At 39.3% G+C, this 15389-nt stretch overlaps 1 protein-coding gene across 2 annotated transcripts in view; it reads right to left on the bottom strand.

Moving 5' to 3' along the window:
• Positions 1-2279: 2279 nt before the first annotated feature.
• The window catches only part of tmem161b (transmembrane protein 161B), a 53468-nt gene continuing 40358 nt past the window's right edge, over positions 2280-15389 (bottom strand). The window contains exons 9-13 of one of the 2 annotated variants that reach the window (XR_001480057.2): positions 15144-15257; positions 13906-14080; positions 13061-13157; positions 9171-10485; positions 2280-6988 (exon numbers count right to left, since the gene is read on the bottom strand). Coding sequence is in view for 1 of the 2 variants with exons in the window: in XM_015360635.2 (XP_015216121.1) it covers positions 10208-10485; positions 13061-13157; positions 13906-14080; positions 15144-15257 (664 nt within the window). In the remaining variant the exon portion in view is untranslated. Of the gene's footprint in view, positions 10486-13060; positions 13158-13905; positions 14081-15143; positions 15258-15389 lie in introns of both variants that reach the window. The other variant, XM_015360635.2, reaches the window with a different exon arrangement.

The raw sequence follows: 15389 nt of genomic DNA, 5'->3' as shown, positions 1-15389 counted from the left end.
ATTTACCATTCCAGCCTACCATGCACATGATCTCCAAACCAGTCATTTACTGAAGAAAGACAGGGTATTAGCTCCAACAATGTGACTAGGTAGCTCGTTTAAGGCTACAATAATTGACATGGAATTTACTGAATGCACTAAACACCCACAATACAATGCCAAAACTTTAGGATGCTTCAATATTTCAATGACTGAAATCACAAAAGATTGTGAAACATTGATTAGATCAGTAAAAATGCATCTGTGTGTATACAGATCCTGACCATTAACAAGGAGTGCGTTTAAGTACTGAGGTCATGTTTACCTTTGGGGGTAGAACCAAAAGTTGTATCTTATTACAATAAAACAGTAGATGGCTTTCTATCTTTCTATACAAAGGAATCTCTACTAATATAATAATTAATGAATATATAGCATGAAAAACAAAAACAACCTTTTCCATGTGTTGAAGGCCTGTTCTTGACCATATAAACTCCTTACATGAGTGTTTTTTGTCATTATTTCAACAAATGTGTGAAATTAATAGCAGAAATATTCACAACAATAACTATTATAAACTTATCAATACTGCTGCCATCTGCACTTTTCACAAAAAAACAGAAAGACAAAGCAATGTAGCAGTAGATGGAGATCACATGGTTGATATCCCAGGATGGCAAACCAAAGAGTTGAATATGATAATATTGCTGGCTATTTAAAAAAAAGTAATCACTACGTGGTTTCGAAATCTTGCACAGCGAGAGTTCAGCATAAAAATATCTCATGGGATGTTTGTGAGATCATTCTTCTGGAGGTCAAGACAAACCCCCGGTACTTATCGCCAAACTACTTCAGCTCCGATACACAGCTCCTGTTGAAAGAGCATAGGCAATCTAGCCCTGTTTATTCAGATGAGGGATCTGCGCGACATCTTTTATTTGGATATAGTCTAGCAACAGCCCAGCAGCAACATGCCCCTGAGGGATGTTTGCTTCTTATTTGTTCTGACGTACTCTGCAATGCTTCAAGTCCTCCATGCTGAAGGAATGACCCTGTGGTGCAGGAAGCAGGAGGAAATTCACTGAGGGGATAATCCCACTATCTCTATGTAATCATAAGAAGACCCTGTTGATGTATGCGAGTTAACAAAGTTCACAGAAGGACAAATATTCTGATGGTTGGTGGCTGGATTCTGGGGCGAGGAGCACTAGTATTTAAGGTCTTGGGTCCTAACTGAGTCAGCTTCATGGAGTAACAGGGGGAGGGGGAGCAGAAGAAGGGACTCCCACCAGGGGCTGCCCTCTGTTCCCATCACCTGTATGGTTTGGGGGAGTGGAAAGGGCCATTTCTGTTTCGGTATTTGTTTGGGATGTGTAGCACAGTGGCACTCTTCAAAAGAATTAGACTATGGAGTTCGCCTCTGTAACATGTCTCTTTATTTAGATTTTACAATGTCCTTCATGCACTCCAGATGCCCATCTCCCGCTAAAATAGTTTAGTGTTTTCTGGAACGCTAAATTCTCCTAAGCTAAATGTCTTGGCTGTTTAGATTAGCTGCGAATACATACAGGAGTGTCATTCAAAACAACAGGATGTTTTTACATTTTGCTAATATTTTGCTAAATACTATCATGAGGAAATCTTTTGCAGAGAAAAAAAAAGAAAGTATTAATTGTATTCCAAAGGAATTTCAAATGTCTTTTTTGGGGTTGATAAAGAATTTACTTTTTTGCTTAAACATAAATTGTATTCCAGAAGTGGGTTTGTCTCACAAGCACAAAATGTCATAGATCTACATTTCTTTTTTTACATAAGAAGGAAATACCACTCATATCGGATTATCACATCAATTTTTGCAGATTTTAAGTGATAAATCATTGTATGTCCCCTGCTGGTGTTTTAAACCACAGTACAAAACAAAATGTTTTTTGATGTGGTTTTAAGCTAAATTGGAGGTGTTCAGCTCCCTAAATGACTCCTACATTTTATGAGAAACATTCAAATGATGCATTTAAGATAAGCATGTTTTGGAAATGTAAAATAATATTTATAACAATAAGCAGTTTATGTCTATGTAAAACTGTCTAGAGAACCAGTGATATTTTCTTTTTAAATGTTGACAAATGTTTTCTTTCTCTATCTCTTTCTATTTCTTTGAAACTTTTAAAGAACTTTCACAATGTGAAATACTATAATTTCTGACAGGCATAAAGATCACAAGAACTGTCCAATGTATTTCAATGGGAGAGCTGAAAGATGTTTACAAAAGATACCAATTGAAACCAAACCAGACAAGGACAAAACTGCAAAAGAGTCCACTTTATTTTAGAATCTACAGTTTCAAAGACTCCAGACAGCATTGTATAAAAATCGGTTTGAGTTCCATAAAAATAATCAAAAAAGTGGAATATTCATGTTAGCACGTTTACTTAAAACAGAAACAAGAATCAATTCACAATAATACGTCATGCTAAAAAAAAGAAAGTTTGTTTTTAGAATATCTGAACATTTTTTCTGTAGGACCTGCTGTCGACAAGGAGTCTGATGAACTTAAAATGGGAAAGTGGGGCAGTTGTGTTTTGTAGGGGTGGGACAGTGAAGTACTAATGGAAAAGCAGCGATCTTTGGTTTTAATATTTAAAAATTATTGAGTTCTATTTTTTGATCAATGTTACATCACAATTCACAAATAATTAGGCAAAACCAAGCTAAATATATATGTAGTATAAATAAATTAGCTGTACAGAAAGTCCTCTTCAGATTAATCATGATTCAAATCAACATAAGGCCACAAGCCCATGGAGTGCAATAATGACTTCACAACAGCAAGGACCCAAGGCCCCTGTTAGAAACAGTTTATTATACACTTTCCCTCTACATTTTCAAATCAAGGTTTTCTTTAAAAGCAAACTAAAAAAATAACACTGGAGAGCAAAGGGCTTAAAAAAAAGCACTTGAGCTTCTATAAAGTATTGATACCTATTTATCAGGATACCTACTGGTCTCAAGAAACTGGGATATTAATTATGAATTGTTTATCTGTAACGATGAATAACTCTGAAAAACGTGCTTACGCTGACATTATGGCCAAATGTCCAGTTCTGTTAAAGAACAAGGAACACTTTTAAGCATTACTGATCATTATAAAATCCCATTAATAAAATCATATTAAAAGCAGTGGACATGCTGCTCAGTTAGGTGTCAATACTTCATATGAATATGCTCATGGGGTCTAGAAATGCAGTTTAAACTGAAAGAAAGTTCAAAGCACACTTCACTGGCCACCTCCGTGCCGGTCACATGACCTTTCCTAAGACACCACACCAACTTGAAAATTGTAAAGACTTGTGAGAGATTAACATTTCACCCTTTTTTGCCCAACCTTCTTTATTAGTTTGACAGTTTCCATTATAAACTAAGAAACGATTTGGAAGAAAAAACATACTGGTGACAAAGCCACTACGGTCATCTGAGAAGTGCCATCTTCTTCAGATAACTACAGAATACCCTGCCACATGGCACATGAGATGAGCATCCTCTAACTGTTAAGGAGCTATGCAGCTCTTCTGCAAAACTAAAGAATGAGTCTGCCAGGCTACCTGATATCCCATGTTTGTGTCTGCAGTCCAGTTTGTGCTTGGTGGTGGATTCCATACTGTACGTATTATTGTTGTTGTTTTCATTGCCACAACATTGCATAATAACTCCCAGCGAGAGACAATCATTGGTAACATTCCAAGAGAAAGCTGTCCACAATTTGAAAACCCTTCTGGTTATATAAGTCACTTTGACTATTATTTACGGTGGCCCTTTTAAAACAAATACGTTAAATAACTGGGTGACACTGACTAGCAGCTAGGCTTCCAATTGGCTTTACAATCTGCAATTTAACAGCAATTTCCAGTTTCCTTCACCACCTAATACCAGAAACTGAATACAGTTGGTATGCCAAGAAATACTTCAAGAAGGATAATTCTGCAACAGACCTAGTTAGGAGTAATACCAGGGAAGAAGGGGAAATAAACAGTCAATAGAAATAAACACAAACCTATGACTAAGAGGAGGCAATGAAACCCCTCTGCTGATCTGTATAATTTAAGGACTTTCCTTCTCAAGGAGACTAGACTAAAATAACACATGAGATCATGGGACTGGGCTCAGCTTCATTTCTGTATGTGACAACACCTACTCTGAAGTCACCTCTCTGTTGCTGAATCTGCCCAAATAATACTTCCTCATCCACTGTCTCCCCAGTGTGCTGTGCTCCAACTATTGTGTTCCGGTTTCAGAAACACCTTCAGGAATCTGAAGACTGCAATCAAAACTCAATCTAATCTTCACTGCAAGCTGTCTACACTACAAGTGGAAGCACTCCTTCCTTAAGTAACCTGTACTTGAAATAATGAAACCTCTTACGGAATTTAAAAACATGTTGAAAATGACTGATATTCCATTGGAAAATGCTGGCAGAGGAACTGTTCTAAAAAAGGATCAGTACTCTTGCGCCATTAGAACAAAATAGAAAAATATTTCCTTTAATAAAACCATGTTAGAACCACATGATGACCATGGACGACCTTCCTGGTGGTATTAATAAACAATAGACTACTCGTCTGGCCTCTTACCTCTTAAGGTGGGAGTGGGTACCCCAGCTTTCCTGCATCCAGCAAACAGGGACCATGTTCAGGGTGAAGGACAGGAACAAGGACAAACAGCCAAAGCAATCCTGAAGGTCTAGGAATTTCTCACTTTTTACAGGAAGCTCACCTGAGGTCATATTTCAGGGTCATAAAACAGCTGACCGAGTTCCATGAGCAGCTAAAAATCAACCATGAAGAGGAAGTCTACAACTTCATGGAAAAGAAGGTAAATGGCAAACTAAATCTATGATTTATTTTCAGATTCGGACACTGAAGAGGAGAGTGAAACCATAAAATAAAGCCTTTTCCTCACCCTCACCTTGAATTTTTACAAATCTCAATTTTTTAATCACGTTTGTTTTACAAACCCTCTGCATTAAACTGCCCGATCTAAAGCCAAGCAATGACCATTTACAGATTACAGTTAACATTATCAAACCAGTTACAATCAAAATCCAATAACCCAACCATATTTCACAACTAAGGACTTCATACAATGTCGACAGAATACAGAGATACTACTCTAGCTGAACGATCACCATGAAGTCACTGATCTCATGATAGCCTGTCATTATCAAACTGCAACATTGCAGTCAAGTTGTAATATTCATATCAAGTTCATACCAACTTACAGAGAAAACATAACCTATTAATTTTCTCAAATGGGCAGGCTATAATTCATTTAGGAATGGCATTTTAAGGAAAAGCACACTTTAAATAATATTTATTTAAAGTGTGCTTTTCCTTAGTGTGAAAGTGTGAAACCGAATCTGATTTAAAGCAACATCTTATAACTCAATTTATTGTCTTTTATCAGTACTGTAAATACAGCAGGAAGGATCACGTTAGGCTGAACTGAGAGGAAGTTGTATACTGCACAGACAATATGCAAAACTCAACCTGCCTCTACTATTTAAGAAAAGGCCATTGTTTCCCTTCTCAGATGGTGATATTCGTTAAAGACGTAGTTCAGGTGGGTAGCTCCAGCAGCAAGCATAGTCTACATAGGAACAACTAATAGGTTTATTCCATGCTGAAAAGAGAAAAGCCTTCTTCACCACACCCAAAACGTTACGTTTTCTCTCTTCTCTTTTCAGCACGGAATGAACCATTTCTTAAAGAGTTACCACACTAACCTTGCGCAGTGACAAAAGCTTGAAATTCTTTTGGACGGAACATTGCAGGCTGCCAATCCGTCACGGGACATTGTAGAAATGAGGCAACTTGAAAAACGCTTAGCCAGCAAGTCTTTGGGAGGAGGGAAGGAAACCAGAGGGTCCAAACCAAAAAAAAACTCCAGAGCAACACACAGAGAACATGCAAACCCCACACAGTGTGGAGCGTTCTGGACATGGGAGGAAGCACTACCCACAACAGTACCCCGCCAGCCAAACTGAAACCATTACTGGTTGATAAAACCCAACGACAAATTGCTCCTGCAAAGACTGTGGCCTCCTGCCAGACAGCAGATGAAGATCCCCTGGGTATTCAGGATTTGCTCTAACCTGAACAGGTCATGTCTGATTTTCTATCTCTTACTAGCGGTATTCTCAGCGTTCACCTGCCAACAACGCGATTTCAGAGGTCAAGGACGTCCATTAATTTAACACACTCCTGTTTTTCACATGCTTTTATTTTAACAGTACTAACACAAAGGTTCTCTCAGCAGGTTAACTTCTTGGCACATCTTGGCCAGTTGTAAGACTGGTGACCACTGCCAGTAATAGTGCACCAGAAACATTTAAGCACACAGAACTTTGAAACTTTTTACCAGACTTTTTGCGTGAATGGGAATATCATTTGATATATTTCTGAATTTTACCTGCAAAGGCTTTTACAATGTTTGTCCATGTCTATATTGCAAGTTAATCTATTTAAAAGAAATAAATAAAAATGGCCATCGTCTGACAGTTTAATCAATTCTTTGGACATCCCCCCAAAAAATCAAGCCATAAAGCTTTATAAAGAACAGGGACAAAGGAGCTATATGCAACAACAATCAATACCATAAGCACAAAACTGATTAACAAAACAATATAGTGTTAATATTATATACTGTTAACAGTTTTATTTTGCCTCTTCACAATTATGGGACTATGATAGTCGAAGATAAAGTGGCTCTATGGACTTTAAGCATCCAAAGTTTTACTGTGCACTGCTGACTGTCCTGCACGCATCTGATCATGTCATCGGCTCATTGCAACATGACAGGGAGCATCACAAGTTATCATCAGGCGTGGATTGATAGAACTCCCCTTCACAAACACACACAAGACCACGAGACCCAGACACAGGAAAAGCTTTTGTTCTATTTTTGTTCAGGACGCAGACTGGCAGGGAAACGGCTGCATGCTAGTCCACTCGACTAGCTGTAAAAAAAAAAAAAAAAGAGATTTACATAAGTGGCATTCTGGTCCGCATGTGGGCTACCGCTCTGAAAAAATATGAACCTAGAAGAGATCCTACAGAATGACGAACTGCATAAGGATTGATTAGCTACTAGCCACCACAGGGCAGATGGGTCGAACAGGCTCCTTGTCTATAACCTTTCTTATTCTGGTTTTGTCATCTGCCGAAGCTGACGACGAAGAAGGCAGCAAAGGAAAGGACAAAGGCAATATAAACCACGTACACTGTCTTGGAAGCAAAACAGTGCGGCAGTGTGGATTATGAACGAAGCAAAGTGACGATGTGATGTGCTGACTTGAGTGGCACAGTGCCCTCCACCCCACTCTGCTGTTGCTCAGCATGCTGACACCGGGCACAGCTCAGCGCTTTTTACTGTTGGCAAAGACTCCTTGTCGCTACCTACTTGACAACCTAAAGATTTAAATTACGTGAAGCCCTGTTCATACAAGGAACCACATAAAAAAAAAAAAGCCTTGTGTTTGGAACAAGTGTCAAGGAATCCGGAGCAGAGAGGCAAAGCCTTTAATGGATTGTTGACGCGCAACATCACAACCGTTGTACCGACAACCTTCCAAAGCGTGCCTGGTGCTTCTTCATGATCAATGAATTTCTAAATGTTATAAATAAAGATGGAATATTAGAACTATTACTCTTATGTACAAATGATTTGACTTTAGTAGGATGAAGAATCTTTGAGATTCAAATACTTGAGAACACATATCCTGCTTCTCTTTACTCATATTTCTAGAGGCTACAATATATTAGCGGTTACATACATACCTAAGAGAAGAAAGCCTTTTGTAAGGTGTATATACCCTATGGCTGACATCTCTGTGAAGAGTGAAGCCAAAACAATGTGATCTGGAGTTTAATGTGTAAATTCCTACTGTGTGAAGGTGTTTTCACTTGACTAAACCTGTAGGCCAGGAAAACACTAGATGGTATTTTTTAGCATCTGAAGGGCTTGATGAAGTGCTGTGCAAATAATTTTAGAACCACTTGACTCTCAACTGACTTGAAGCGGACCAACATGCAAATGTGTATCACCTGTTTTCTGAGGATGTGACTGCAACTTGAGTGCTCTAGCTGAAAAGAAGACTGGCCACTGTAATGCACAATTAGATTGGCTTGAAAGAGTTTGGAATGTTGTTGCAAACCTTGCTTGCTGAACAATTTCAGATCTTGAAATATAATTGCCAGTATAGGGCAAGATATAGATTATCACTTATGCAGCGAGGAGTACATTCATTTATGTAGCCAGTCGAACTGTTAAGATTTCTGAGAAAAAAAAGAGTATTGTAAATTGATAACATTTGCTTGATCATACAATTTTTATCTTGCAAAACCCAACAGGGAATATTCCACAAAACTTCCAAATATTCTTAAACAGGCCTGACTGTTACAACTGCACTGACTACTGTCTGACTGTCTATAAAAGAGTATTTTTGGAATCATCAATCACAATCTACAAAGCATATTAATAGACAAACCCCAAACTATTTATGGCCAGTTTCTACAAAAGCTGAAAAAATGTCCTCAGAGTAAATCCTGTTGACAGCTCTGTTTCAGGTCTGAAATTTCAGATGTTGTTGTAAAAGGGTGTTTAATATAAGCAGAAAAAAAGAGTAACTCTGGAGCTGCAGTTTGTCAGACTTGAGTAAAACCTAACAGATTAGAGGTAAAATGAAAATAAATATCTCAAGACTCAGGTAAGAACCATGGCAATAGCTACAGATCTAGCAACATTATTACTCAAAGCAAGAGGGGGATCATCCTGAACTTGGCACCTCAGAAAAATTCTGAAACTGCCCCTCGACATAAAACAAAATCTCATTCAGAGCAGGGAGCTGTGTCAAGCAGAAGTTGTTTAACTTCTTTAACTCTTCAGGAGTTAAAAGAAACAAGGAGAAGTGGAGGAAAATGTAACACAAAGTGAGTCTGGCTGGAGCCTTGTATAAAAGGGCCAGTGAGGATAAAAGACAGACCCATGCAGGGCTACAGTCCACTATTTATGTTTGCACAATCATTACACACATCTATGTCCTTTCACAGGGAGTCTGACTTGAGTCGTGTGCATTAGGGTCTCAATCACAGCAAGACAGGGGCTCGCACATTCTCAGCGACCAGCTTGCTGACACTCACACGTGCCACTTGTGCCACTCCTGCTTTTAATTCACCACCAGCCCGTCTCACATCCGTCTCCTTCATCTTCCTCCACCCCAGCTCCCCTCCTCATTCCTGCGCCGCCCCTCTCTTCCGCGCGCACCTGAGGGAGGCTTTGCAGCCACAACGTTGCGTCTTCAATTCTCCTCCTACGTTTCAGTGTGGGAATTCAGCGCTGCTTTTCCCAGTAGCGCATTAAGCGATGTTGAACGTCACCTCCGGCGCCTGAAGAAAACAAACTGGGGGATGTGAAAAATAATGATCCTTTCGGTGCCATTCTGATGATGTACTCGGCTCCACATGGTCGCGATTCCGTGGTGAAAATACCCTTTTGTTTTTACTCTTCAACACTGATATAACTGGCAGCACTCATGCCTGCATACAATCACATGAAAGATATACTTAGTCACACATACCATCATTTCTTTAGTCTCCAGCCATCCCTTCTTTACTGTAATATACAGTAGCATTACACTCCAGTCCTGTTGAAAATTTCCCTCACAAAGCTGAAGGGAATGAAATGTTTTCATTACAGCAGAAATATATATATATACTAACTTTGTTAAATATGGCTCAGTTTCTACTGAAACAAAAATGTAAAATCAAGGTGTTGCATTAAAACCATTGTTTGCATTCCACGAATATACACCCAAGGTGTCTAAAGAGATCCTAACAGTCTTGAGTGATCAAACACTTGAAGGCCCAGCTGCCCCCTGCAGCTTCAACCCCAAAGGGCTCAACTGCAATGACCATTTATTCACGTAAATCAGAAGTCCCTTTGTTACCTCCTCCTCAGACTACAGAGATGAGGTCATCCCTGCAATTCTGCTTAAGACTATATGTAATAGTTAAGATTTGTTTGTACACCCTGAAAAAATCTCACAGGAAGCATCGAAGTAAAAAGGTACTCTGCTGATATGCTTGCAACCAAAGGGCTGTTGGTGTCATTTGGTCTCGCCAAGTGTTTGCCTGCCTCGCCGTTCATGCTGTCTGGGAAGGTCCCATGGCTGTGGCCCCTATGCAGCAGTGAGATACTGGTGGTAGAAAAGCCCAAAAAGGCTTGTAGAAAATAAGCATGCAGCGATCCACCAGGTGAGGAAGGAGAGAAGGCCGCGGAAAAGCAGAGGAGTGAAAACGTTCCTGAGACCCCCCAGCGCTACAGTGATTTGCGCCATGGAGACCTTGGCCTTCTCTGGGGGAGCCAGAGGCTCAGAGGCAGCAGCTGCGGGGTCCAAGCCGGTCAGTAACGTCGAGGGCACTTCAGGTTCAGAGTAGACACCCCAGGAGTGACCACCTGTGGGAAAGAGGTTTATAGCCTTGTTACCAGGAAAGCTTGGGGGCAGATGGACACTACAGTTAAAGCACAGGCATTAGGTCAGGGTAGAACACCATTTCAACCAAAATCATAGGCCTGAACATTTTTTATTCATGGCAAACCTCACACATTTTAACTTTCATCACACTTTTCACTTCTCGACGATTGGCTTCTTACTGCCTGTCTGGTCGACTCAAAGTTGGAGAGCCTTCGCATTTAGAAAAAGTACACCACACAGGCACATTGGCCAAAACCAAAACAAGAGTGTTGACGAAACCTCGTCACCGTGCATGACATTGATCGATGCCCAGGCTGAATGCTGCAAACAAGGATTCCCTTTCAAGGGCAACACTGCTCTAATGTGAGCAAAAAAAAAAAAAACAACAAATAAATTGGGAAGAACTTTCCAGACCAAAAAACGTTCCTACCTAAAAAAGATCCTAACTAACTGGAGGACAATAGGTTACTGGATCTATTTTATTATTTGGAGATAATAATATAACAGGGATACAAAAAACAGGGAAGTGTCAAAGCCATAATCTGGTGAAGAAAAAAAATCACTTGCTGTTCAAGTGGGTGTAATTGTGCTCTGTGTACATCACATTTAAAAGTGTTACAAAGAGATAGTAAAATTCTTGTCTGAACAGGTTGATACACAGAATGGGGTAGTAACTACAAATCCATCAAAAGAAGATATGATATCCAATATAGTGGGATTCAGCCTTGATCTTATTTTTAGATTAGAGAGATACCTGAGTGTTTACACTGCAAGAAAAGTCTTAGTTTCAATCTGATCTTCTGCTAGGTGCATCAGTGTCTTGAGTCAACTTTACTGATCTCCCTGCAATTATGTTTAAAATGAACGTCCACAGAGAAAATATTTTTTATAAATTTTACAGCAGACAGAACTGAAATATGCTGCACGCTGCAGTTACTTTCAATGTCAATTAAAAAACCCAGGTGACCTAAAAGCAATACGTGACCTTTTTATTCATAAAGTAGTGTACAGAGGGAGTGCACTGAAGGCTTAAATAGGAAAACTTTTATGGATTCTCAGCAATGTTTTCATTTTCCTCCTTAAAAGGGAATTGGCACTTGGTGATGTGCCAGGCTCACAGGCAGGAGATCATACCTACTGTAGCACAGCTGAACACAGAGGGGAAATAAACACTCCCTAGCAAAGCTAGTGCCTTACTCTCCCCAATCAAATCACAGCACCATCGTGCACCAGGTCAAACACACATTAAACACTTTATTGCTACCAGGGACAGAACCTCAGTTCTACTGAAATGTAACAATAAGGAGTAGGCTACTTCAATAGCAATATTTTTACGATAATTGTTGATTTTGATTATTAATCAAACAACGTGTAAATCAAGCAGTAAAAGGATTGTAAATAATTTTAAAAATGGCTTTACACCTTTATGGCTTGATGTGAGGACAAACCAATATATATCTATCTACACCTAGCATATTAGATTTCTTATATATAAAATACAAATATTATTTTTCATTTGCTTTGCTGATATCTTACAAAGGGTGACTTAAAAAAGGAATTGCAGAATCTTTATTATGAGCACTTTCATCGATGTTTGTTTATAAGTCTGATCTCTTTTAGCATTTTTAACATTATACATATTTAAGTTGTAAATGCAATGTTATAAAATGATTATGATATCTTGAAACAACTGTAACAAACACTTAATGAATACTTCCTTTAATATGAACATAGGATCGCAAAGAGTTTTACATATAGTAAAGCACCACTTTCTCGGATAATGTGCATTAAGTGCATTATGGTGGATTTCATGTGTGACATCTCTTAGACTGTGATGGTCAAATAAAAATGCAGAATTAACTATTCTGCCTTCACTTAATTTAACATTATACGTGAGCAATTATTTTGATAACAGAATGCACATGGTATTCTGGTCACAATGGCTCTGGTGACCATTATGTGTATTATCTGACTGTAGCACCTGAAGAGCAGGGGACAAGCTGGTTAATTGATGCATCTGGGCCAATAAGGAGGAATTGGGTTACAAACAGGGCTGGAATGAAAAACCTGCAGTGTGTATACGAAGAAGGGCGTTTATTATATTGGGTGTTTTAGAAATACATGCATGTGATCACTGTCTACAAGGTTATTCCCCAGATATTAACAGCATTGAATGAACAATGGCATAATATATTTGTGTGAAATAGGTTACTCATGACAAAAAGGGGGAAAAAAACTTCCAATAATAGAATATCAGATATGGGTTTGATTTCTTCTTTCAGAAACAAATTTCAGTTGAACATCAAAGGAAGGGAAGAGAGATTTTCAACATCTAAAGACAGTATCGCTCACGGGACTATACAACCACATCAGAAACTTAACTTTTTGAGCTATGCATTGGCTATTTTTTTTCCTTTACATATCCCTATAACAAAAATTATTTAAGTCTAAGAACATGGTCTCCAATCAAGACTGAACTGAAAAATAGAAAAATGGCAATTCCGTGTACCACCCAGTCCCTGCTTTTAATGAAATCGGCCCCAGCACTCCACTCACCTAAGGTTTTTAGAAGCAATGTTGTGTGAAGCAGCATCACCAGAGGTGCCACATACTGCAGTGCTATTACACACAGGTAATAGAAGACCCGAGCAACCTGAGGACAACACAACCAGCGTTAAGACAGTCAGATGCTCCAAGCACAGCACAGGAGCACTGATCTACAAGGAGCGCAAGCAACAGCGAGCTCCAAATTCCAACTGAGAACCTGCTAAACCCGTGATCTTGAAGAAGTGCAAAGGAACACTCAAATCCTGAAAAAGCACTTCATGTCATAAGATGTGGAAAAAAATCCTTTCACACAAAAAAAACACCGTTGAAGTCAATCACAGGAAAGAAAAACTAATTAACGGTATGACGAGCTGAAAAGAATTTAACATCACTCTACGGAGGTTAAACAGATTAAAAATAGGTTACCTTCAAATATGTGAAGGCACTGGTAACTATTCTCCTATACTTCTGTACTTTGTATCAGAGGCAGGCTTTGTACAAAGTGCATGCCAAGTGCCATATTTCTGAAATATAACATTAAGAAACGTAATGTTGGTTTGAATGCTGAGGTTTTCATTTGTGGCAGGAGTTGACTTGGAACTTGTGTACTCGGAAGCGAGATTAGCCTTGTGGGGGCTGTCCATAATCGTCACAAAGCACTGCCACACACGTACTTTGAGATGGTCTGCTAGGGAGATGAAACCCTGGCTGAATTTTAGTTCTACATCCTCCTTCATTTGCATTTAGGGCAATCTGAAGGACACCAGGTACTCCGCAAATTGCAAGGGGGGGGTTTACAACCGATCTAGATACCCACACGGTTCAAACCTCAGCCCATACTGCAGCTTCCTCACCATTTTCTGCAGCTCCACGGTGCTGATCCTTCCTGCCTCCTTCTTCATCTGGTCCACACACTTCTGGGCCAGGTTCAGATAGGCCTGCAAGTGGTGACGGATCATCGCCAGCCTTAGCACACAGAGGAGGATGATGACCCACAACCGCAGAGTGTCATAGGTGGTCTCTGTCATTCTGGGGAATGAAACAGACTAGAGTCACCGATATTCCAGCATGAGGTTAACAGCCTTCAACATAGTAACTAAAAGTTACAAAGGTTCACCTAAAAATATGGTAGTTCAAATAATCTGAGTCAAGTAATTACAAAACCTCATTAACGTTTAAACAAGATTTTCAAAACGCAATTAACAATTTCTTCAAGGCAGTATGACCAATGCAGTGACAAGAAGCGTTAACTATGAAATGCTGGAAAGTATACAGAGGAGTTACTGCAGAGCAGCACTAACCAGGAACAGCCCTTTGTGTTGCTGTGGAATTGTGACTGGTCTATAACCTCCCTTAAAAAATCTGTTAATTAATGCAATCGTGTAAAACATATGAAATCATCATAAATTACAGCAAAGCAGGAAATACAGCTCCAAAAACATTGTGAAACGGATTGGAAGCAAAGAGTTATGAATATTAAATGTTTCTGTGTATGTCTGAAATTAGGACGCAGAACCTTACAGAAAAGCTCCATTACTACAACCTCGAGGGATGTGATGTACAGCATCATGCACAGAATGCAGCTTCAATTTCCTGATTATCTGGACACTGGAAGCAACACTACTGTTAGTGTCTTTGGGGAATACACAAAGAGTTTTTCAATTGTGAGTTTTGATGGCACTGATGCCAGTTTTGTATTCTAGCACCAGCTCTGAACTGTTCTCTTGTGCTGTATCATATTTATCCTTTATTGACAAAACAGTTGTTGGTTTTTTTGTGCCCTCGTTACACTGCACGGTGCGTAAGGCTTCCTTCTCCATTTTACATTTTGAGTCTCAAACAGAAAACTGTGTTTGCTCTGGAAATAAAACCACTTGGCCCTGAGCAACCAAGAATGTGGTGAAGGAGAACTTTTATTAAATTTATTAAAGTACTGTAATGCGCAACGTTACTAAGCTGGGTAAGAGTGAAGTCCAGTCTTAAAGGATCCTCAGTATCGGCAATGTGGCTGCACAGTCAAATGTTTTGCAATTTCCATAAAGAAAAAACATCTTTTGAACGCACAACAGAAAGGCGCATCAATAACACTCACAAAGGCACACTCTCTTTACCCAGCGTTGGGTTCATTATGTAGTCCTTGGTTATAGGCTTCACCCACAGAAGTACCATAATTAGAGGCGCCAGGAAGTTGATATGTAGCAAAGTCCTACAAAGGCAAAGAAGCAAAATTAGTTTCAAGGCTATTCAGTGATTGTAACAGGCTGCCATAATTCACAGTCATTATCTGATCTACATTTTTTGGCCCCCGTTAATACTGACATAATTCATCATTATTTTG

The sequence above is a fragment of the Lepisosteus oculatus genome, chromosome 3, assembly GCF_040954835.1.
Source record: "Lepisosteus oculatus isolate fLepOcu1 chromosome 3, fLepOcu1.hap2, whole genome shotgun sequence".
NCBI classification, from domain to species: Eukaryota; Metazoa; Chordata; class Actinopteri; order Semionotiformes; family Lepisosteidae; genus Lepisosteus; species Lepisosteus oculatus.
This window is presented reverse-complemented; position numbering and strand designations above follow the sequence as displayed.